Source organism: Mytilus galloprovincialis, chromosome 4 (assembly GCF_965363235.1).
Source record: "Mytilus galloprovincialis chromosome 4, xbMytGall1.hap1.1, whole genome shotgun sequence".
NCBI lineage: Eukaryota > Metazoa > Mollusca > Bivalvia > Mytilida > Mytilidae > Mytilus > Mytilus galloprovincialis.
This window is the reverse complement of record NC_134841.1, coordinates 99,405,001-99,430,965: the sequence shown is the minus strand read 5'-3', so window position 1 is coordinate 99,430,965 and position 25,965 is coordinate 99,405,001. Positions and strand designations below refer to the sequence as shown.

The following is a 25,965-nucleotide window of genomic DNA, read 5'->3' as shown; positions in this document are numbered from 1 at the left end:
TAATTGGGGTTCTTTGATATGCCAAATCTAACTGTGTATGTAGATTCTTAATTTTTGGTCCCGTTTTCAAATTGGTTTACATTAACGTCCAAAGGGTCCAAAATTAAACTAAGTTTGATTTTAACAAAAATTAAATTCTTGGGCTTATTTGAAATGCTTTATCTAAATATGTACTTTGATTTTTGATTATGGGCCCAGTTTTCAAGTTGTTCCAAATCAGGATTCCATATCAAGTATTGTGCAATAGCAAGAAATTTTCAATTGCACAGTATTGCACAATAGCAAGAAATATCTAATTGCACAATATTGTGCAATAGCAATTAATTTTCAATTGGAGTTATCTTTCTTTGTATAGAATATATATATATATAGTAGTTGATAATATATGTTGGAAATTTACCAGACATAACTATGATGTCATTTTCTATTTTTATTTGCCAATAACTTTATGTAAATAACTTCATTGGAAATTTGCCAATATAAAATGTTGCTGATGAAGCTTTTTTTCCTTATCTTATCTAAAATGTTTTTAGATAATGTATGTTGGACATTTGCCAGACATGACTATGATGTCATTTTCTATTTTTATTTGCCAATAACTTTATGTAAATAACTTCATTGGAAATTTGCCAATATAAAATGTTGCTGATGAAGTTTTTTTTATTGTTTTATACATTAAACAATGTATATTCACTTTTACTACCAACCAATCTTTACCATTCAGTGATAACAAGCACTTTATTTTACATTTTAATATCTGATGATGTATTTAAAAGATTAGTTATTGTTGCAAACTCCATTAGAAATTTGAATTGATATCAGTTTTGGAAAAAGGGAAATGGGGATGTGAAAAAAAAGGGGGGGGGGGGTTTAAATTTTTCTCATTTCAGATTTCATAAATAAAAAGAAAATTTCTTCAAACATTTTTTTGAGAGGTTTAATATTCAACAGCATAGTGAATTGCTCAAAGGCAAAAAAAAAAACTTTTAAGTTCATTAGACCACATTCATTCTGTGTCAGAAACCTATGCTGTGTCAACTATTTAATTTTAGATTTAAAAAGTTTGAAGAAATCTTTAATTGATTTGTAAAATCTTGACATTTGTTTTGTGTAAAAAAAACAACATATAATGTCAAAAATTTGATCACAATCCAAATTCAGAGCTGTATCACGCTTTAATGTTTTGTCCATACTTGCCCCAACTGTTCAGGGTTCGACCTCTGCGGTCGTATAAAGCTGTGCCCTGCGGAGCACCTGGTTAAGATTTGTGTTCATGTATTAATGGAACATTTTTATTATAGTAAGAAATGATATATCTTTCTCAAGAAATCAATCAAAGATTATAAACTTATTTGCATGTTATATTTTTGATATCTTTCTGGAGAAATCAATAGAAGATTATAAACTTATTTGCATGTTATATTTTTGAAGACTATTGTGTATCAGTCTGATTTGTTAATGATGGAGATAAGTTCATAAAGTTCCTCCCATAGTAACAGTGTATTTTAGAGGACGTCTAATGATAGACGACAACAGATTAACTCGGCAAGATAAATAATTGTCTTGTAGTAATCACAAACTTTAGAATGATGCAATTTACATTTTAATTGAGAAAATCTTGATAGGTTTTGTATGTGATCTGAAAATTTGAGAGTTCTGTAACAAAGCAAGATATGGTAAAGTTTATATTCAAATGCATGGCCACTATAAACATGATACATAAAAGGAGATATAATAGAGTTCAATCTATTGGTGATGGGATAGACTGAGGATAAGTCTAATATACTTTCAGTAATCTATTCTCAAATTATTGAAGTCATTAATTTTCAAGCCATATATATATGTACAAGTCATTTTATGTTATTAACCTGCAGATGAATGAGTGAGTTGATGCTGTTTCCAGCATATGTACAAGTCAGTTTATACTCCTGCTTATGTACAAGTGATTGAATCCCCCAGCATGTGTACAAATCATTGGTGAATTCCTAATAAATTGTACAAGTTGGTTGATGATTTTCCAGTATATTGTACAAGTCAGTTGATGATTTCCCAGTATATTGTACAAGTCTGTTGATGATTTCCGAGCATATGTACAAGTTGTTGATGATTTCTATCACATGTACAAGTTATTTGTGATTGCTCAGCATGTGTACAAGTTGGTAAATGATTTCCCAGCATGTGTACAAGTTGTTGATGATTTCCAAGCATAATTGTACAAGTGGGTTGAAGATTTTTCTACATATTTACAAGTCAGTTGATTTATTTCCCAGTTGACATTATTTCTTTTGAGAAAATTGTCTTTTATATACTAGTGAATGTACTTCTTATGTATGATAGGTATTTGTTCATCACTAGTTTTGGGTTGAAAGTGAATATCTTTATACATTGAGATGATGTTTTACTTTTAGTTTTATTAAACTTCCAATTAATCTTTCTACAGATGAAAAGAGATGCCATCAGCTAGCAAAAGCCAGAATGCAGGCCATGTATGCCTTTTTCTTTCTATTACTTTTTTTATTTTTGTTTTTTATTTATAATTCTCTCTTTACTGTATGCATATTCAGAATTCAGGAAAATTTAGTAACTTTTTATTCACTATATTTTCTTAACTTTTTTTACTTATTATATTTTATATATGCTTAAAGTATTGGATATTCAAATTTCATCCCTTTACTATTTAAAATTATAGTCTTTATATAAAATTTTGGGGAAGTCTTATTGGCTATTTTATATTTCAGTACAGTAGTAGTTTTCCCCCTTTTTATCCTTGTTGTGCTTGGATGAGCAGTAGTTTTACATTTCTCCCTCATGCTGTAGAGCAGGCATGGATTGTTGTTTGGTACATGTATGAAATAGTTTGGATTATTCTGCCATTATATCATGAGATATATTAAAAGAATTAATTTTTACAAAATTTTCAGACTTGGGTTTGTTTTGTCTTTTTTGCGGTTACATTCTTTTAGCCTTTTGTCAATGAGGGAATATATAAAGTTTTTTTGAATATTATTTTATACCAGATGCCGTATTTCTTGTTATAAAATTAAATTAGATTCTTAATCTCAAGTTGTATTTACCAGAAATCTTATTGTTTTCAGTTGGTTACATAGCCCTATGTTTATTTTTACTTTAGAAGCTCTATTTTTCAAACCTAACAGACTTCTTTTAAAGCAGCACCAGCTTTGTAATTTTTTCATGACAAAGTTGACCATCTGAAGTCTTAACTAATTTAGAAATTGGTGAAAATTAAAGTACAATTAATAGATCATTGCTATAATCTATAAATTCTTTTTAAAAATTTCCTACACAACTTTTTTTTCTCAAAAATATGAATTCACCATATTTCAGCATGTTCAGATTAGGTTGCTTTAAAAAGATAAAAGAAAAATAAATAACTTAATTTTAGCTGGTGCATTATTTTTAAGCATAGAAAGACCAAATGCAAGGTTGTCGTAAAAGATTTTTTTTATTGCCATCAATTAAAATATCAAGATGGGGTGGAGTCAAAAGTGTACCAAGTAACAATTTGTGATCTCTATAGTTGGTAAGGGAGAAAGTGTACTGTTTGATAGTATGTTGTTCATTTTAATTGAATAGAGCGTTGTATCATAGCAGAAATATTTGAATAGTTTAACACAATATAAGTCCAATTTTATTGCATGTCCCAATTTATAAATAATATTTCTTCAGGTATTAGTGCAACAAAAAGTCATGAATCAGGCTGAACAGTATGTCTACAAGAAAGAGGCAAACTTTTTCTCTAGCTGCTAGAAGTTTGCAGGTTTTTCAAAACAAACAAACAAAAAAACACCTAAGAAGTGTGTTGTATTGTGCTGATATCATGAAAAGGACTGTTTATTGTTAATTATTGGAATATATTCCTCTTCATTCAGAATCTGCATTACATGCATATGCCATAGATTATTTGCCCAATAGAATTATCCAATTGCAATGATATTATCGGGTTGCAAAATTTTGCAATTTTCATTGAATAAGGTATACAAAATATTTTAGCAGATTCCAATCTTTTTTCAAATTATACCATTGCATTTGCATTCTAAATTGCTTGAATTTTGTTTGGCAAATTTGTTCCAACTGCTTAAATGAAGCGAAAAATTACACCCTGCGAAAAGAACTGGCTTTATTGTAACTCAAGTAGACAAAAGTGGTAAATTTAAAGTTGATTGCGGTGACAGGCATAAAAAGTATTTTGTAAGATCAAAGTTTTTTGTTGTGCATACAGTTTATTAGCAGTACACCACTGATTTGTTAATAAGAAGGCATACCATTTCAATGAGGCAGTTATGTTGACATACAAAGAAATTCACAATTATATTAAACGTCTTTGTTCTTGGGCTGGTTTTTCTTGATTTATATCTTGTCATTAATACCTGATTAGAAGTTTTGCAATAGAAAATAAAACTCCTGAAAACGACTGCAAATTATAGAGAAATTAGATTAGAAATAGAAGTATCCCTCTAGGGTTCTTAATTACGTGACAAATCTTAAACCCAGAGAATTAATATCACTTAAATTAGTCAATAAACAAGCTCTTATAGATTAGTTGAATTAGAGTAAAGATTTTTTACCAAATATTTCCTGATGGTAGTCATCATTTCACGTAAAATTCTTATTTGTGTTGACACGGAAAATGTATCGAATTGGCTGAAGGGGTACAAGTAAAGCAGATGATTTTAATAGCCATTAGCACAATTGTTTTCAAATTGCAATCTGAAACTAGTTTAAGATGTGATGTATTAGATTCAAACTAACAGTAGCAGCTGACAGTGAAATAAATGTTTGGTCCTGGCGAGATGCTGGTGATTAATCTCAGGCGTATAAATGTTTTATCGTGAGCCGAATGATGAGTGGTTGTGTCATGTTACAGGAAACTTGATTTTGTGATTTAAACTAGGGGATTCTGGGGGAAAATCAATAGCTATAACCATTAAAGCAGGGGTCTGCCACCCAAGACCTGGGTAATTTACTACTATTATATGCTTAGGTCTATAATTGAAATGATAAAATTGAAACATATTAGCATCAGAGAAGTCATAGACGATAACTTTGATTGCATGTTCAATTCCATCGGAATTTGATATTATTGTAGCGCAATAGTAATGGCCTGTATCGCTGGCAGAAAACTCATTAGTATCTAGTTCTTAATGAAACAATGGTAAAGTTAAACTGTCAATGTACTTAGCTGCAAGTCAATAGAAAAGACATATGTTGGTAGTCACTTACATCTAGACACAATGAATATATGTTAAAGTCTGTTATTAGGTTCTAGTTAAAGAGAACTAGTACCATCTCAATGTTCTAAGGTGAAACATTTATATTGTTTCCACTTAATTGTATGCCATTAAGGGTTAGTCGACTGTGACTAGCAGATTGTTTCAATGATATATAGTGCAACCAATGATCAGTCAGTGATATTGTGACACGTTTGGGTCTTTTCGGAAGTATTTTGAAAACTTGCTATCATGAGAGATATGATATTGAATGGGGACTGATTTCTAAAACTACTCCCCAATATTCTTATTCTTGGACTTAAGTGCAGGAGATTCACTATTTGAAAATTTTAATCTCTGTCAAGTTCTCAACATTTAGGAGTAATATCAAAGAATTGGATTTAATTGGATTTTAGTTAGAAAATTTGATACATTTTGATATTCTTTTCCCCGAGATTGCACATGACAACATTTTGTTCCACTTGTTTTATCTAATACATAATCTCATTTGTTGTAGATTATTCATTAGACAACAGTATCTGTACCATTTCTCCCTGACCTTTGTTCTGTCTCCAAGGCTCATTTATAAGATTATAAACTATATAAACTATAGGATTTATTACTTTTTGTCAGATTATGTTCACATTATCTTTAAAATCACCAGTTCTTAAGAGCTATGTCTCACAAATTAGCGAGTTAACTGAATTACAAGTCACATGTTGTGCTATGCACCAATCAAAGTGTAGAAATGTCACATGGCACTATTCAAATTGCTAGGAATTTTACACTTGTCTTGTCAACAACAACAAAAAAGATGACAGAACACTCTAGAATGTAGGGCCCAACCAAATGTACATTGGTGTATAATTCTGTTTATACCTTACAATATTTATAGCCATGTCATAGTATCATATTATTAACTATCTCATCTTTACTTAAAGCATAAAAAAAAAACATTGCACTGACTTTTAAAACTTTCAGCAATTCATTTCAATGAACCTTTTTTTTCCTTTAGCAAATGTGAAATTCTAAAGTAAAGATTGTTAATTAAAGTGGTGTTTCTAAATGAAAACTTTTCTCATGAATAAGATGTAAATTAAGATGTTTCTCAAGTTAATGAACATTGTGTTTGTTGTATTTTTCAGAGATTGTAAAATAATAAAAGATCCACAGACACTGAAATCCAAAGGCTATGGTTTTGTCTCATTCGTTAAAAAAGTTGTAAGTATTACAGTAAATAAATAAATACCAGTCAAGGCAACACACCAAACATATTTGTTGGTGTTTTTTTTGCGGTCTGATTCCTGATCCTGCTTATTGTTTTATGTGATACCCACGATGAATACTTAATTACTCTTGCCAATTCTGGGCTGGTCAAGCATGTTAAAATCCTCACGTTTAGAGAACCAAAGACACTTGAAAAAAATTTGAGCTTTAAATACACAAAGGTCCAAAACTTATCAGAAATAATAACCCAGTATCATAGCAAACCAGAAATGATAACCCAGTATCATAGCAAACCAGAAATGATAACCCAGTATCATAGCAAACCAGAAATGATAACCCAGTATCATAGCAAACCAGAAATGATAACCCAGTATCATAGCAAACCAGAAATGATAACCCAGTATCATAGCAAACCAGAAATGATAACCCAGTATCATAGCAAACCAGAAATGATAACCCAGTATCATAGCAAACCAGAAATGATAACCCAGTATCATAGCAAACCAGAAATGATAACCCAGTATCATAGCAAACCAGAAATGATAACCCAGTAACATAGCAAACCAGAAATGATAACCCAGTATCATAGCAAACCAGAAATGATAACCCAGTATCATAGCAAACCAGAAATGATAACCCAGTATCATAGCAAACCAGAAATGATAACCCAGTAACATAGCAAACCAGAAATGATAACCCAGTATCATAGCAAACCAGAAATGATAACCCAGTATCATAGCAAACCAGAAATGATAACCCAGTATCATAGCAAACCAGAAATGATAACCCAGTATCATAGCAAACCAGAAATGATAACCCAGTATCATAGCAAACCAGAAATGATAACCCAGTATCATAGCAAACCAGAAATGATAACCCAGTATCATAGCAAACCAGAAATGATAACCCAGTATCATAGCAAACCAGAAATGATAACCCAGTATCATAGCAAACCAGAAATGATAACCCAGTATCATAGCAAACCAGAACAGAATGAGTCACCTTTAACAAAGGGAGTTTATCTGATCATAGATGCACTGCTAATTTTTCCGTCTTTTAAGTTATTGTTGCATGCTATTTCATAAGAATTGTTTAACAGCTACCTTTCAGTAAAACTGAGTATTTCTATACCTGCCATTTGCTGCACTGCCAATTTGCATATCGACTTCTTCTGGCAACACAAGTCCATATAGGTTGTCTTTCTGATTATCTTAACAAATGACCTTATGAATAAATAATAAAACATTTATTTTAAGCAAAGATGAGATACAAATATAACTTAAACATTGACTGATAAAGGTTGAAGAGTTTTTAAAGACTGCGGTTATAATTGTACTATTGCATTACGAAAACATTAAACAATCACTGTATTAAAGTTCTAAGTATTGGCTAAACTCATAATCTGATAATGAAAAATAAAGATTCATATGGGAAATTTTATGGGAAATTTTAAATTTGATTTTAATTGAAGATCGTGACCTTATTTATGGGCAGAAGTTACATGACTAGAGTGATTTTCATCAACTCCCATTTACAATGTTTCTATGAAACCGAGCTCTGTTATTATTATGCAACACATTCAATTTTAATCATTGCACATGTCATCAGATTATACTTATTTTGTCGGGGGAATAAATTCCTTAACAAACTAAGCTAATCTTTGATTACCGTGTAAAATCCAGGAAATTGAATCCCGTCACAGATATATGGAAGGGACGGACTTGTAAATGGAATGTGCTTGTAATCTTCCTGAGCATGCTTTGTGTAATTAAGAAAAAAATAATCCCCCTCTCAACGCTCTTAACAGGAACAGGATATTAACATATGGATTGGTTACCAGTCTAAACAAGGATGAATCGTTCAGAAATGTCGTGCTATATGAAGTATCTTTTCCATAGAAATTCACAATTCTTGTTGGTAGGAAATGCCAAGGTTTGATAAGCCTTTGTGTTTTATGAAACCAGCAATACTTTGTATTTGACTTGCAGTTGTCATGTGGAAATTTCTAATAATTGATTAGAATTTTACCTTTATAAATTTAATTAACAGAAAATTGTCATTATGAAAATGTTGATTTTTTTTTCTCCTTTTTGTTATAAAAAATAACAACATGAGTTCAGATGGTTCACAACATGTTTCAGGTTTACCGGGTTCAAAGGATTCTTCACAAGTTTAATGAAAAAATATACATTCAATGTATCTGGTTCATAACATTTTTTTTCTTAGTCTGTAATTCAGATCTCTTCAATCTTTTACTTATTTTACCTTTTAGGAGTATACTTTAATAGAATCAGCTGTTACCTAGAAAATAACCCCCAAAAAAATATGAATGTTTCTACTTTTATTGTTTTAAATCAGAATTGATCAATAAAATAGGGAGAAACAATTGATAAACAATTTATTTGATGCTTTTTTTTCTGTTTAGCAGACTCAGTAGAAAAATAGGCAGATGCAAACATCAAGATATTTTAATGATTCAAAAACATAGCTAGCAGGGTTTTAAACTAGCAAGAGGAACAAAATAGCTCGCAGGGTTTTAACCTAGCAGGAGAAACAACATAGCTCGCAGGGTTTTAACCTAGCAAGAGGAACAACATAGCTAGCAGGGTTTTAAACTAGCAAGAGGAACAACATAGCTAGCAGGGTTTTAAACTAGCAAGAGGAACAAAATAGCTCGCAGGGTTTTAACCTAGCAGGAGAAACAACATAGCTCACAGGGTTTTAACCTAGCAAGAGGAACAACATAGCTCGCAGGGTTTTAACCTAGCAAGAGACTAGGAAGTTTTCTTTATAATTGCTGTTATGTCCTAGGCACCCATAAGCCTTATAATAAATACTCAAACTGATGTTGGTCACTTCTTTCTTAGCATGATTTAATATGATCAAAACACAATGGAACAGATACTTTGATCTGGTCAGGTATACTTGAAACTTGTTTTCTTATGTAGCAGAATTTTTGATAAGAGAGGTCAAAAGGGTGTTTTCTTTATCTACATACTTTTTATTCTTAGGATGCTGAAAATGCTATACAGAGTATGAATGGTCAATGGTTAGGTAGCCGACCAATCAGAACCAACTGGGCAACGCGGAAACCTCCTGCTCCGGTACCTAAAGAAGGTAATTAAAATTAAAGAATGAAACACATTTTTGTTTTATATTTATAAAGTAAAGTCTGAGTAATTTATGTCAATGGAACTACAAACCACCAAGCATAATTTACAGTGGCATAGTTTTGGGATTCATGTGTTATACAAAATTTCACCCACTTTGAATAATTACAAGCTGAGGTCTTGAACTTTACAGTGTCTCTCAAACAAAAACAATAAGTAATTGAAATAAAACAATCTTCTTCAAATGAAGACTTTTTCAAGATAAGTGGCTTAAGTTTGAAAAAAAAATGAAAGGTTTCAAACTAGACCTAATAAAACATTCCAAAACTGTATAAGGTTTTCATTTTTTAATACATTAAAAAATCACTTAACTAAATGAACAAATAAGTATTAGCTTTGATGCATGTTTGTATCTGCAAAAAAGACAAGCAGGTTGACCTTGGTCCAAGGTTATTCAGTACAAGTTTGATAGAAAATTGATAGGCTTTTAGAAGCTCTCAACAGAATCATGATTACTTCTTTTGTCAAATAAAATAGGATACTGAAATATTGATGTAGGTATAGAAAAAATTCAATTGAGAAAACTTTATAGAAAATGAAACAGAAGGTCCCATGACATTATACTTAAAAAAAATGGCATATTGAAAGAACAAGTTAATATGTATTGTCATGGAAACACAATATACAATCCTTTGTTTATTAATTCATTATGAGTAATGCTATAGATGTCAGATAAATAAATAACATGTTGACAGAAAGTTCAATGTTTTTTGATATGCTACAAATATTGATTGGAATATATATATGTATATGTATATGGTGGCCTTGTGATGTTTTCCACTCTTGCCAGGTGGTTGTCTCTTTAACACATTCCCTGTTTCCATTCTCAATTCTGTAATAAAAAAGAGGTTGTAGAAACATTTAGATAGAAAAATGTAATAGAGACCCTTATTGTTGATTAGAATAATTTCTATTTTATACATATGCAACCTATGTTGCATGTTATAATTTTTGTTTTTCTCTTCATTTCAGTAAAACAATTATCATATGATGAAGTTTATAGTCAATCTAGTTCTACTAATTGTACAGTATATTGTGGTGGATTAACACAAAATCTAACAGGTATGTAGAACACAGGAGAAAATCACCAGTTTTCTTGTTTATTGATTGACAAGTGCTTAAAGTCCAGTGGCAAATATTACATGCATATTAAGGACTATAGTATCATGAGATGTGAATATAACCTTCTGACATGAAAATAAGGAGATGTGATATGTTTGCCAGTGATACAACTATCCGCCATTAAAGTGGATATAAGAAATTAAAGGCAACATTTCAAGGCAGACACACTTAATCTACAAGAGACATAACAAACAAAACTTGAAAACCTGCCTGGGTTTTGTTTTGATTACTATAAAGAAATTAAAGTTTATCAAGCTAATTTGGGGACCAAGCATCCTTTGTAATCTTGAATACTTGTTTATTATGGCCAATGCACATGGCAGTTGTGATTTTGGCTCATGATGTTCTTTCAATGAAGTTTATGAAAGCAAAATCTCGACTTATAGATTGTATGAAACAGCTTATAATTTACAAATTATAATGATTGTATTCATGTATTTTCTTAATCAGTGACTTTCATTCAGTTGTGATGTAAAAGATTTTATGTCATTTCAGAGGAATTAATGCGACAGACATTTACCCAATTTGGTCAGATACAAGAAATTAGAGTATTTAAAGATAAAGGTTATTCATTTATAAGGTAAGAAAACACTAAATATGGAACTAATGTAAAGGGCATAGTAACTCAACAACAAAATATATATAATCTAATCACATTGTGTACATTTAACACAGTATTTCAATACATGATCTGATCAAAACTAACATCCTTATTGAAATTAATTAAAACAATATCCTTACATTGCATTTTAAAAGATCAATCATGAAAATATATAATAAGGAACTGTGGCGTGATTACCTATGATACAACCTTTCAATGGTCTAAATGAAGCATAATTAATCAGCTATAGGTCATTACATGGCCTTCAACAATGAGCAACACCCATACAATAAGGTCAGTTTTATCATTTTACTTTAAGTATTTCTTTATGTTGTCTTGAATATGGAATTTTTAACATAAAAAAGTTAATGCAAGGCTTATAAAGAAGTCAGTATTTGCATAAAAGACCACATCATGTATATGATTTGTAGAGTATATTTGCCTAAAAACATTTTAAACAGAAGTAAGCAAAAGCTTGAAAAATACATACTTTATCAAAAAAAAGTCTTACATTTATTTTCTTTTACTTATAGATTTTCAGAAAAACAGGCAGCAGCCCAAGCAATATGTCAAGTGAACGGTACAATGGTGGCAGAACAGCAAGTCAAGTGTTCCTGGGGGAAGGAATCAAACGAACCTAGTCAGACCAACTCATCAGCTGGAGGGGGCAGTGGAAATGGTACACCACATCAGATGGTATGTACACGGCTTAACAAGTTGTGCTATAAGCACAGAAGATGCTTCTACTTGTTCATAAAATATAGATTTGAACTGCAGTTTTGCATAAAGATAACATAAGAAAGAGTTGTATATGGACAAAATTGAAAGTATTGCAGATAGGGAATCATATGGTTTTTCAGTCTTGAGAAATAATTCTGATATCTTCTTCAATTATTATTGTGAAAAAAAAATATTGTTTCAAGTGACTTGTGCGTGAAATTTTCAAACTTTTGTCTTGTGTTATCACTTTAGAATTGAATTTAATTTGTTTTTAAATTATCTAACTCATTGACTGATAGGTACAATGACTCACAATTTACACAATATATTTTTGAGCTTTTTTATTACACTTACACAAGGCATTATGATAAATGTTCATCATTTGTAGTTATTTGCATGATTTGTTTGCAATACTTGTAAAAAATACAACATGAATTGGTTATTTAAGAACATTTGTTGTAAGACAGTATGAATATTTACTTTATTGTAAAATCCTTCTAATGGTGTTTTTTTGATGTTTTGTAGGTTAGTCAACCATCACAACAACCGCCTTCACAACAGCAATATTCTGGTTCACCAGGTTCCTATGGCCAGTATTATGCCAATATGGGCTATTGGTACCCAGGTGCATACCAAAACATGGGGCAGGGATACAACATGCAGTCAGGCTACCCTGCTGGTTATGGTAGCTATCCTTACAGGTAAATAGACAGTCAACAATCAGGCAAGCTTTCTTAAATAATTCCTGATAGCTGGCTGTAGCCTTAAAGATGTACATGTTCCAAATATTTGACATTTTAAATAAAGATAAAATTGAGAATGCAAATGGGGAATGTGTCAAAGAGACAAAAAAAAAACAACGTAAGAGCAGATAACAGGTAAAGGCCACCAATGGGTCTTCAACGCATCGAAAAAATCCCTCACTCTGGAGGTGATAACGGTCATATAACAATTTTACGGCCCATTCTTTTATTTCAATATAATAATATACTGGCTTATAATGAAACAGCTGTATTGGAACCTCATTTTTGAAGAAAGAAAAAACTTTAGTCGCCATAATAACTGTATTTGTAATCTTTATTTATTATTTCATTAAAAGCGGCATGAACATGCCAATGCAGCAATGGGGACAGATGCAAATGCCTCCGGGTCAACAGTTCAACGGTCAACAACAAGGTATGATGGGATACCAAATGCCACAGGGTACGTGTCTACGGCTTAGCTAACAACATGCTTTATTGAGCTGTGTCCAAACTTATTGACCAAATTCTCTTTCAAAACTTTGTAGCACTTCATTAAATTGTTTAACATTCTGAAGAAAAAAAATATTTTTGCTTGTTTATTTTTTTATTCAAAATTATCAATACTTAGAATTAATTATTTTTAATTGATTAGCAGTTTTGGGTAATTATTTTTGCTCTCTTTTTTATTCAAGATTATCAATGCTTAAAATTGATTATTTTCAATTGATTAGCAGTTTTGGTTAAATTATTTTTAAAGAGATTTTTTTTGGTTGATGATTCAACAATACCATATAATTTTATTTGATCAATTGTCATTTCAACCAATCATAAGTTGTGTTTGTCATATTTCATCACAGATGATTCCTACGATAAAAGTGATAAGAGTAGTTACGATCGACATGATGAATACTTTGTATGTATTAGTGCTGAGTGCTATACAAGATTATTAATATATAACTATGCCAATTTTCTGCAGAGCTCAATAAGGGTTTGATTAGAACCAGTTTACTGCTGTTACCATATTCAATTCTTGAAGGACAAGGTCACCTTGTTTCATGATTTTGCCATAGATATTGTTAAAAAATTTCTGCAATTTTTTAACATAATTTATTTAATCACGCTGGTAACATAAAATTTAGAAAGTCTTACAATTTTTTTTTTCTTTTCCTTAAATATGTGCAGATCATTGACCTTGTGTTTGAAAGTTTGTGTAACGGCTTGAATAAACTGATTCTATGTTATTTGCATATGCAAAAGCTAACACAAGATGCTGAACACACATTCTAAATCTGAAAGCTACATAACTTAATCATTAATTTAACTTGGTTGATCTAAAGTTAGATTTGATCAAGTTTTCAATTGAATCATTTCTCAGATTTACAAAATGATGTTTGGAATTGATAATTCATGTTTGCTAGTTTTTGAAAAATAGGCAAAGACATCGTCCCCCAAAAAGGGGAAGTAATCATGTGTGTGTTCTGCATTATGTGTTACTTTGTTTCTTGTAAGAGTTCTATGTTTTAACAAGTGTAGTTACTGTGTTATATGGTCTGTGGGAAACTTACCAAACTCTAATTATAACATATATATATTGACACTCAGTCATCTGATGGTCTCTTTGTATCACTCAAACTTCTTATTTCACTAGTTTTTGTCCTCCCCTTTTCAAAACACACCATTTTAGTTTGCAAAATTTTTAATTTATAGAAAAGACCTATATTACATTTATTCCAATATAAAGCTTAGAAAGTGATTTAGTTATTTCTTAAGTAGCCTTAAGTTCCATGGTTGATTAAACCATATATATTTAACACTTTGTGAATATCGAGAAGTTTGATTGTTCCCTTGTATATTTAACACCTTGTGTAGAAACTTTGTATATACACTATTAGAATCATATTCACAAATCATACTATTCCAACCTTGTTTATAGAAATGTTGTTTGCAGTTTGTTTTTGTTTGATTTCTGTAAACAAGGTTTGTTAATCTCTCCCTACTGATGGAAGCCATACAAAAAGTTATTTACATTATCATTTATATACAATGTTAAATTTCGGATTCTTTTTTTTTTGTCTCAACCTACAATGATAGTCACTAAGACAAGACATTTTGAACCTTCATTCTATACTCATCCCCTTCAAATAAGATGACAGAAGTTTTATTTTATATGACACCGTAAAGAAATGCATGCATGTTTCTTTATCTATAATTGGTCACTAAATCAAAATGGTGTCTGTTTCTGTCCACTCATTTGTCTGCTGGCCATACAAACTTTTATAGTGGTCGTCTTGTATGTAGATAAGTTACATGAAGATGATTAATTTTACCTTAAACAAAAAACTTTTTGAATCTGAAATGTCTATCATAGCAAGAGCTTTAGACAATGATACTTGTTTTGATTTGACCTTGAGTGTGACCTCTAAACTGATACCATTTTGTGCACAGTAGATTTACGCTGTACAATTGTAACATGTATGTATAATATTGGGCAGGTGTCGGCAGTGTGATGGCATTAAGTTATATCAAGTCCAGCCCATGATTGACCAATCGGCTATCTATCGGTGGGGTGAGTTGGACTTTTTGGCCAACTTTTCCTATTTTAGTCTTCTTTTTCTTTGTTTACTTTTTAAGTGGAATGATATTTTTTTTTAATTCATTCAAATGAATACTAGCAATTTAAACTTAAATTCAGTAGAAGTAGAAACTTTTATATTGTTTTAAAATCTTTCAAATGTTTGTTGTGATTTGTCAACTGAAAGACAATTTTTGTATATGTCACTAAGAAAAGGAATGCAATAAAATTGTAAAACATTTTCCTCAATTTTTTCGATCAAACATTTAGGAATTTCATACTATTGTGAAACAAATATTAAAATGGAACATGAAGCAAATCGGATACTAGAGGTTACATTGGTTATTTCAAAAACCTTATTTCTGTTTCACAGCATTTTATGAATGTCACTTTAAGTTATATAAGACAAAAGAAATTTGTTTCATTTCCCATATGACTTATTTTTTCAGTTGATAGATTATAATAAAAAATTCAATGTATTGCAGGCATTTGAACTATCCTCTCGTATTTCAGACTTTGCACGTAATTTATTTTCTCGACTTCCTTCTACTTGATTATAGAAAAAAGAAGGAAAAATATTTTTTCTTAGGACTAAATTGAAAAGCAAGTACATTAACAATTGCCAATTGAATATACACTGTGAAGTCTCATACAAATACTCTCTACCAGTTTGGATTTTATCGTTGAAGGAATTGAAATTTCATTACTGTGAAGAAACATTAAATAATAAAAAACCAACAAAAAAATTAAATTATATAATGTGGTTAGTATTTTAAGGTTCCTTGTGCACTGAAGATCCCTTTTTTGTCTTCAGACACTTTGTTTGTTCGTAGATAATGGACTAGAATAGCGACATATAAATCCTTGTATATGATAATGCCTTTAATGGGAATAAGGATCATGTACATACATTGTTAATGCATTTTGGATTAATCTTTATTCCTCAGGAGAAAAGTCAGAGCTATAAATTTTACAATTCCAAGTAAATTTCCACTTTTACATGAAAGTCTGTTTTTAGAAGAAAACATAACTGTCTGGGATCTTAAGTCTACTAATTACTTTGAAGAATTTCAGTAATGCAGAACTTAATTATGTAATAACTTTGAAATGTAAAATGAATACATTTCAAGGAACCTTTTCCTTCATTAAGCATTTTTCTCAGACAAAGTTTTAAATTTTAATGTCTTGTTTCCTATTGCGAGTCTGAACCGTAATAATTCTACTTTATGCATGTCTGATGTCAGCTTTTTGTCTCATTCCTGGCAAAACAGAAACCTTTCATTATTAAATCATTGTTACAGTTATTTGTGCCATATTTCTATGGATATAGTTCAATTATATTTTAAATAATTTGTCTGTAAACGGTTGACTATTGTTATGTTGACACCATAGACAGCTTATTTAGCTGGTTAATTAGATTCAATGAAATAAGTTAAGAGTCCAAATATTAAGTTAAAAAGTTTAAATAAGAAATCTCATTGAAGAAGTATCAATATCCACACTGATTAGGCTATTAACATGGAACAGTTACATTACCATGGCAATATTTAACTCTTCCCCTCCCCCTTTTGGATAATAAGGAGATACAATTTGAAGTTGTATGATTGAGATGTTGAAATCTGGAGCACTATTGATATCTCCTCACATAGTTCTACAAGTTTTTCTGGGGTCATTTTAATTTATGCAATGACAAGGCATGCAAGGTCCATTTCAATGGCAAGTGCACATGTTTTTTCATATATCCTTTATTTACTTATCAGAATTTTAACTTGCTATTGCTCAGTATGTCATTATAACAAGTCAGTTGCCTTGGTGATTTGAGTTCAACATAACAAGAGTAATCTTTATTGAATTTATAGTTTTAAGATGGGTTTGATTAGAAAGACTAAAAAAAATAAGTTTAGAATTTATGATTGATTTGGTTTTTTTTTTATTTCAGAATGATGCAAGTCCAGAACTAGGCTCCAATCACTATTGACAGTAAGTTATTTTAAGTTCACTAACATGAAAGCCATGACAAGCTTTTGCCATCTCTTTGTACAGTCCATCTGTGAATTGTTTTATCTTCTCCTCCTCTGAAACCACTGAACCAAACGGATTAATTTGGCAGCAATATTCCTAGGAATGTCCTTGAAAATGGAAATGTGGAATGTTAAATAGACAACAAACTCAAAGGCTACCAATGGTTCTTCAACACACGGAGACAACAAACTCAAAGGCCACCAATGGGTCTTCAACACACGGAGACAACAAACTCAAAGGCCACCAATGGTTCTTCAACACACAGAGACAACATCCTCTACCCAGAACTAAACAAACTCAAAGGCCACCAATGGGTCTTCAACACACAGAGACAACATCCTCTACCCAGAACTAAACAAACTCAAAGGCCACCAATGGGTCTTCAACACACGGAGACAACAAACTCAAAGGCCACCAATGGGTCTTCAACACACGGAGACAACAAACTCAAAGGCCACCAATGGTTCTTCAACACACAGAGACAACATCCTCTACCCAGAACTAAACAAACTCAAAGGCCACCAATGGGTCTTCAACACACAGAGACAACATCCTCTACCCAGAACTAAACAAACTCAAAGGCCACCAATGGGTCTTCAACACACGGAGACAACAAACTCAAAGGCCACCAATGGGTCTTCAACACACGGAGACAACAAACTCAAAGGCCACCAATGGGTCTTTAACACACGGAGACAACATCCTCTACCCAGAACTAAACAAACTCAAAGGCCACCAATGGGTCTTCAACACACGGAGAAAACAAACTCAAAGGCCACCAATGGGTCTTCAACACACGGAGAAAACAAACTCAAAGGCCACCAATGGGTCTTCAACACACGGAGACAACAAACTCAAAGGCCACCAATGGGTCTTCAACACATGGAGACAACAAACTCAAAGGCCACCAATGGGTCTTCAACACACGGAGACAACAAACTCAAAAGCCACCAATGGGTCTTCAACACATGGAGAAAACAAACTCAAAGGCCACCAATGGGTCTTCAACACATGGAGAAAACAAACTCAAAGGCCACCAATGGGTCTTCAACATACGGAGAAAACAAACTCAAAGGCCACCAATGGGTCTTCAACACACAGAGAAAACAAACTCAAAGGCCACCAATGGGTCTTCAACACATGGAGAAAACAAACTCAAAGGCCACCAATGGGTCTTCAACACACGGAGAAAACAAACTCAAAGGCCACCAATGGGTCCTCAACACATGGAGAAAACATCCTGTACCCAGAACTAAACAAACTCAAAGGCCACCAATGGGTCTTCAACACACGGAGAAAACAAACTCAAAGGCCACCAATGGGTCTTCAACACAGGGAGAAAACATCCTGTACCCAGAACTAAACAAACTCAAAGGCCACCAATGGGTCTTCAACACACGGAGAAAACAAACTCAAAGTCCACCAATGGGTCTTCAACACACGGAGAAAACATCCTGTACCCACAACTAAACAAAAACTTTACACGGCATGTTTGTTCAATGAAACATTTATTCAAGAGTCATTAGTTCAATCTAACTTCAAAAACTCCCAAGAAATATATATTCAAGGATTTAGATTTGAAATTATTATAAGGACATACCCTAAGTGTCCAGTAAATCTTTGGCAGATTTTCTATTGTATTGGACTTATCTCAACAAATTCCTTCTTGTAATAAAAGATATGTTGGATAATTAATACTGATATTAGGAGTTTATAACAGGGTTAGTTCTTGGTTCCTTCTATCTCTATCCATTGAGGTGTCTCATGTTACAAATTTGACATAGTCCCTCTTGTTTCATCCATGTGACACAACTGGAGTATTTATTGACTTACAAAAAAAAACAATATCAGATTAACCTGAGGCCTTTTTACAAAAGTTGATTAATTTCGACTATCAAATGAAAATTAAAGTTGACAAATCAAATTTCCTTCAGTAGAAACAAATGATCTGCAAAATAAATAAAATTAATCAATATCTTGAAGAATCTTGTCCCCAAAGAATTGTTCTTAATTTTTGAGATGTAGATTTGAATACATATTCTTATTTCTTCTTTTTCAGATTTGATCAGAAACTGTACATGAAATGTACGACAGAGCAGGAGGCAGAAAATGGGAATAGAATAAAAAAAAAAACATTAATGATGTGTAAATACATGTACATAGTATCAGGGAAAGGGGGGACAACTCTATGGTGCACACAAATCATTATCATTTTACATGAGAGTACTTGTTTTTATGCTGCTTTTATTTCATTTTATGCATTTTACCCTGTTTTCTAAATCTGAAAATATTTTACAGTGCAATTGATAAAGTTTTTTTGTAATACCGTTATAATTTTTGACAGAACATAGCTTTACTCAATCATGTCAGATTTAATTGTTTTAGAAAAGCATTATGGTCTTGTACAGAAATGTTTCTTTACAAAAAAAGGTGCAGATTTCTGGGTATATACCAAAGTTAAATGTAGTTGTTTGTCAATTTTTACCTTCAAAATAATGTTTAAATCCATTTTTTTTTGGAACACAAATTTATCAATTTTATGTTTAAATTTATCATCATTTATAAGCCTCTGTAATATTTATTGAAATATTTTATCTATACAGAATAAGAATAGGCTTCAATAATGGATTTTTTTTTAAATTTTAAATGATTGCAAGGATGCAATGAAACATTTTTCCTTTTTATATAGATGTATCAAAAAATGAAATAGAAATAAAATGCTAAGAAAGCTATTATTATAAGAACAAGTCAAATAATAAATTTCTGGTACCTACTGCATTACGTTTACTGTTGTGTTTTTGTAAGAAGAAGTATTCTCATTTCTAATCATGTGTACATCATTTTTCTGCTCAGTACACAACTGTGATGTAAATGTGAGGAATATGTGTAGAGTGTGGACGATCAAAGATTCCATGTTCAAAAAGTATATGTCTGAACTTCCCTGGCTGAAATTTTACAATACTACACAATTGCATAATGAAAACTAGAATTCTAAAATTAACTTTATTAAGCTTGTTTCCCAAGATGGAGACTTTTAAATAAAAACAAAAATGACTATTTAATCTGTATTATTCTTGTACACATAAATACCTCCCACTTTATCTTATCAGATTTAGATGATACTGTTGGACATGGAATCTTTACTATTTGGGTGATGTAAAAATTAACTGTTACTTAGCCTTACAGCTTGTAATCTATGTCATAGACAGGGATACAGTCATGAAAACTTTATGGTAAATAAAAATAATGTCAAATTCAAAATATTTCAGGGCAATACATTTTTGCTTTGTGTATTGTTTCAGCCTGAACTTTGACTATGTTTTCTAGATAATAGAAATCCTTCAGCACTTCTGCCAAATTTACAATAATGACATTACCTAGGAAATGGGTTATTGGTATAAAAACCACCAGATTTCTCCATGCAGTAAATTATTTGACTAATCCTTGTTTGTGGCATATATTCCAACATGTGAATGTCTTTGTTGATGTGTAGTAATCTATATTATAGGTTATATGTCAAGATTTATATCTTTGTTATAAGAATTTTCTATGATTTGTTACATAAAAATGTTCCTTTTGTTGAAAAAAAGACATGTTTTTTAACAATTTGTATTGGAAAGTATTATTGTATAACATTGCCATTTTATAACTGTCTCTGAAATGAAATACACCAAAAATATCATTTTTACCTGGTCCATCTGATATTGCATCATATGTAAATATAGCATCAGAGGGTTAAAGGTCATCATTGTAAAATAAATGCTTCCAATTTAATGTCATGCTTGTAATAATGATGTTCTGTTGTAGCAGTGTAGTATAGCACCCTGGTTAAAATAAAAACATGATATAGCAAACATTTAGTATAAAAAAGAAATCTTCGGCTAGTTTACTTTTTAATTACTATTTCAAAATATTTGAAATTGTTTAAAATGTTAAATTTCAATTCACAGGATTTCTAAATGTGGTAATGTCTAAAGTTTTATGACCCAATTTGTTATTGACAAAACTAGAATTGAACGAATATAGTTTTACTGTTTAAAAATAGTGTAGTAAGTTTTCATACTTTTAAGTTTTATATTATTGTGTAGCATCACTGATTTAGGTCATACTAATTTGTGTATCAAGTAGAATCTTAAATTTAACATTCCTAAAAACTGAAAGTAGAATCAACCCCCAAAACCAAGATAATTGGCATTGATTTGTGTAGATGAGTGTTATAAAACGATCTGCTGGATTCTACAAACAAACCGTAATCTATTTAGACGGAAAATAATCATCCTCAAATATTATGTAACTGTTCTATTTTATAGCAATTTGATTTTATTAATGGCTTTATGCGGTGAATTTAATTTGCTGTTAAAGCATTCTCAAGTTTATTCAAATGCAGTTTTATTTTTGGTTATTTTAGTTCATTGGCTCTAAATCAGAAGTGATTGCTTAGGAGTATTTATGAAGTGATTTTAATCGGAATCATTACTGTTAATGGATATCACACAGTACAAATACAGAAGATAAAACTCATAGATAACAAATGCAATTGATGCAGTTAACATGTTATTCAGGATACTGATTACCTCAGAGTTATAGCTATGAATCTTAATCCTAGTCCAGTAAGGTATAATTTTTCCCCCCATTATTTTCACATATGTATATTAAAACAAAATACCAGTAAAACATTAACAACCTGTTGCTATTCTCTTAAAATACAATGGTCATCACTGCGCTATTCATTTAATTAGTATGGTATCATATGTAAAGATTGTTTTAAGAAGATATTTGGTGTAAAGATAACCCTACATAATATATAAATGATTTAAGAACTGTGTATGGATGAACTACATGAATAATTGTGAGTAATTATAACCAGGTGTTTATAGAAATTGTCATATTTATTTGTGTGACTGTTATAGTGCTGATGTGATTTTAAATGAAGCAACATTTTTATACATCCTGTATAATTTAGATGAGTGTTGTTTTATCATAGTACAGTCTTGAAATTATCCTATTTGATTTATTGGTACTGGTCATTCCTTGAATAACAACTGGTAGGTAAGGCATTGATTATTGACCACTTCTGACATGAATAATTAAAAGCCACAGTAATCAACACCATTGATTAGTAAGATACAGACTCTATCACACCATTGATTAGAGTAAGATACAGACTCTATCACACCATTGATTAGTAAAATACAGACTCTATCACACCATTGATTAGAGTAAGGTACAGACTCTATCACACCATTGATTAGAGTAAGATACAGACTCTATCACACCATTGATTAGAGTAAGATACAGACTCTATCACCCCATTGATTAGTAAGATACAGACTCTATCACACCATTGATTAGAGTAAGATACAGACTCTATCACACCATTGATTAGAGTAAGATACAGACTCTATCACACCATTGATTAGAGTAAGATACAGACTCTATCACACCATTGATTAGAGTAAGATACAGACTATCACACCATTGTATTATTGGCATTAAAGCATTTAACACCTAAGACTAGTTTTAGATTAATTACAGATAGTAACAACTTTTAACATGACACTTTACTGATTTGCACTAAGGTTGTCGTATTTATAAGTTAATTCAACTCCCCATTGCATAAGCCTTATACTTTTTTGCTGACTTGCAGCTCAAATTAAAACTAACATGTTTTCTGATAAGGAAGTTATCCTTTTGATATCATATGGTTTTATATTGTCTTATATCTTTGATTTGTTTTCATCCTTTATACAGATTTATATGATAACAGATTTATGTGACTATGAATAGGATAATTTCAAGACTTGTATATATATATAAGTTCGATAATGTCTTATTTATTATTGTACATAAGATATTTAAATTGTACAAAAAAAAGGAAATTTTGTTGTATAAACATTCATGTAACAAAAGATGTCTTATTTCTTATTTTTATATGATAAAAATTGAAACCAACATTTTATTTTGGGAATGAGAATTGTTTTGTGTTATTCATAATTCAGGATTTAACAATTGTTGTATGTATTGTGAAGTTAGCATTAGTGTTCTTTACAGTATATAATCATAAATTGCTTTTGAAATATGTCCCAACTCCAACTTACAAAATAATAGCAGTTATGTCTTGTCAAGCAAACACTCACTATTTTATAAGAATTTATAGTTCCAAAATTGCATGTAAAACCAGTGCTCATAAGTAGCATTCAAATACAATGCATTTGAATACTTTAAAAGACCAATGTATGTGAATTTTGTGTCAAATGTATGTGTTAATTTTGACCTTTGCAAGGTCATATGTTTGAAACAGTCATGTTGTTGTCAGGGTGTGAAAAAGACCAAATAATTGGTCACATGTTGTGTGAAATAGACATGGTCACATGTCTTGTGAAATTGACCGAATGTGGTCTCATGTCATGTGAAATCGACCTAACATGGTCATATGTTGTTGTACATGTCTGTTTCATGTTGTTATCATTGAAATCATCATTGTAAATCATGTGACATAAAAGAGAAAAATATAATTTGTACATAAAATATCTGTGTTTTTCTTTTAATTCTTATCTTCATGTTTTTATCCTTTTATGTATTGACTGAGAATAGTTCTGATGAAAGTCCAAACAGTTGTGTGCAATTAAACTAAAAACATTTGCCCAGTGCTGACATGTTTAAACTGTTATAGATAATCATCCGCTTATTTTCTGATGTCACACTTTTAGTAATTATTTTGGATATAGTAAGTATACTTGCCTAAAGCCAGAAAGTTAACATAACAACATACTTTCAAATATGAACAAAACATGGAGTATAAAGTAAAATAACAAAAATACTGAACACTGAGGAAAATTCAAAATGGAAAGTCCCTAATCGAATGGCAAAATTAAATAATAAAACACATCAAACGAATGGACAACAACTGTCATATTCCTGACTTGTTACAGGCATTTTCAAATGTATGTCAATGAAACCGCAACTCAATGTCAAAATGTTCCAACTCTTAGAATGAGAAGACTCCCTAGACCATACAAATCACCAAATATATGTAATGTATTATAGGATTGTGTATTGCTACTGCTTCATTTATTTCCTTGGAATTTTTAAAATTCTTTAAAAAGTAAGAATATACCAAGAAAGCAAAATAAAACTAACCACTTATATCTGTAAATTAACTCATAGATACCAGGATTGCAATTTTGTATTTTCACCAGACGTGCGTTTTGTCTACAATAGACTAATATTTAAAAGGCCAAATAAAGTACAACTTGTAGTAAATTAGGATCATATCAATGATAATTCATGTGAACACAGCAGTGACTACTACAAGAATTAGTCAATATGATTATCATAAAGTAAGCATGCACATAATAGCCTGTTTATGTTTAAAATTGCAACTTTATACTGTTTTGTGGGCATAACTGTTTCTTGTAATTTCTTCACTATACAGAATCACTGCACAGAAAAGATGTACATATGTTTGTGTTAGGTTCATTACAACATAAATCCCATCTTTGCATCATTATGTAGTAAAAAAGGGACGAAAGATACCTGAGGCATCAAACTCACAGATCTAAAATAAACTGACAACTTCACGGCTAAAAAAGAAAAAAGATAAACAGACAAATCATAGTACACAAGTCACAATATGGAAAATAAAGACTAAGCAACACGATCTCCACCATAATCTGGGTGTAATCTCAGGTGTTCCGGAAGGGTCTAATTCGGAAGGTCACATTCATGAAAAGGGAACAGGATTGTAATTACTACAAGGAACTCATCTGATATCTGTGAAATGTATATTCCATAACGGTCTACCAACTCGTGATGGCGTCTGTAAAATTTACGGAAGGATGAATTAAACTTCAGTCATTTGGAACTCTTGGTTTAATAGCTTCCTTGTGAGCAGCTATCCTCTATCAAGGAAATACAAACCCAGGAATATCGTATCAATATGGAGATATATACTCCGTATACAGGCGAGGCTAGAATTTTGCTACATAAAAATGGCAAGTTCACAATTTTTGCTGAAATCATCTCTTTTGTCGTAATGTTTTGTTTTGAGCCGATCCTAATTGTCAATATTTAGGTGTAAGTCGGGATATGAGGCAGACTTAACTATATCTGTTGTGTCCTTTATCTCTAGTTCGATGGGATAGATGCGTTCAACATAATCACAAAATTTTGATTGAAATTATTCAGTGAGAGAACATCTATATAGTGGAACATAAAGTTATAGGATATTGCTAACTTCTTATCTATCTTCATATGAAGTTCCTGTATGAAGTCAGCCTCAAACTAATAAAGGAACAAGTTGTAAAGTCGGCATAATTGGTCCCATGGGAATGCCGATAGTTTGTTGAAAAATGCGTCTTCCAAACGTAACAAATATGTTGTAAATCAAGCATCATGATTACGTCAGTTTTAGATATTTTTTTGTTTAAATCAGAGTGATTCTTTATAAAGTATGATTTATCCCTCCCTAAGACAAGCTACTTGTATCTACGTTGGCCATTTCTTTTATGAAACAAAGTAATACCAAACTCTTGCAGTTTGTCTTTAGTTTGGAATCGGG

General features: G+C 31.2%; 1 protein-coding gene across 13 annotated transcripts in view; it reads left to right on the top strand.

Annotated features, from left to right (window-relative positions):
- LOC143073589 (nucleolysin TIAR-like) overlaps positions 1-23,935 on the top strand; it is a 95,094-nt gene extending 71,159 nt beyond the window's left edge. For 8 of the 13 annotated variants that reach the window (XM_076249235.1, XM_076249233.1, XM_076249237.1 and 5 more), the window contains 10 exons: positions 6,374-6,449; positions 9,467-9,572; positions 10,598-10,687; positions 11,243-11,327; positions 11,882-12,044; positions 12,594-12,769; positions 13,168-13,271; positions 13,669-13,724; positions 17,323-17,363; positions 19,465-23,935. In XM_076249235.1, the coding sequence (XP_076105350.1) occupies positions 6,374-6,449; positions 9,467-9,572; positions 10,598-10,687; positions 11,243-11,327; positions 11,882-12,044; positions 12,594-12,769; positions 13,168-13,271; positions 13,669-13,724; positions 17,323-17,361 (895 nt within the window). In that variant the 3' untranslated portion in view covers positions 17,362-17,363; positions 19,465-23,935. Of the gene's footprint in view, positions 1-6,373; positions 6,450-9,466; positions 9,573-10,597; positions 10,688-11,242; positions 11,328-11,881; positions 12,045-12,593; positions 12,770-13,167; positions 13,272-13,668; positions 13,725-15,303; positions 15,378-17,322; positions 17,364-19,464 lie in introns of all 13 variants that reach the window. The other 5 variants (XR_012977536.1, XR_012977535.1, XM_076249234.1 and 2 more) reach the window with 5 other exon arrangements.
- Positions 23,936-25,965: the final 2,030 nt, after the last annotated feature.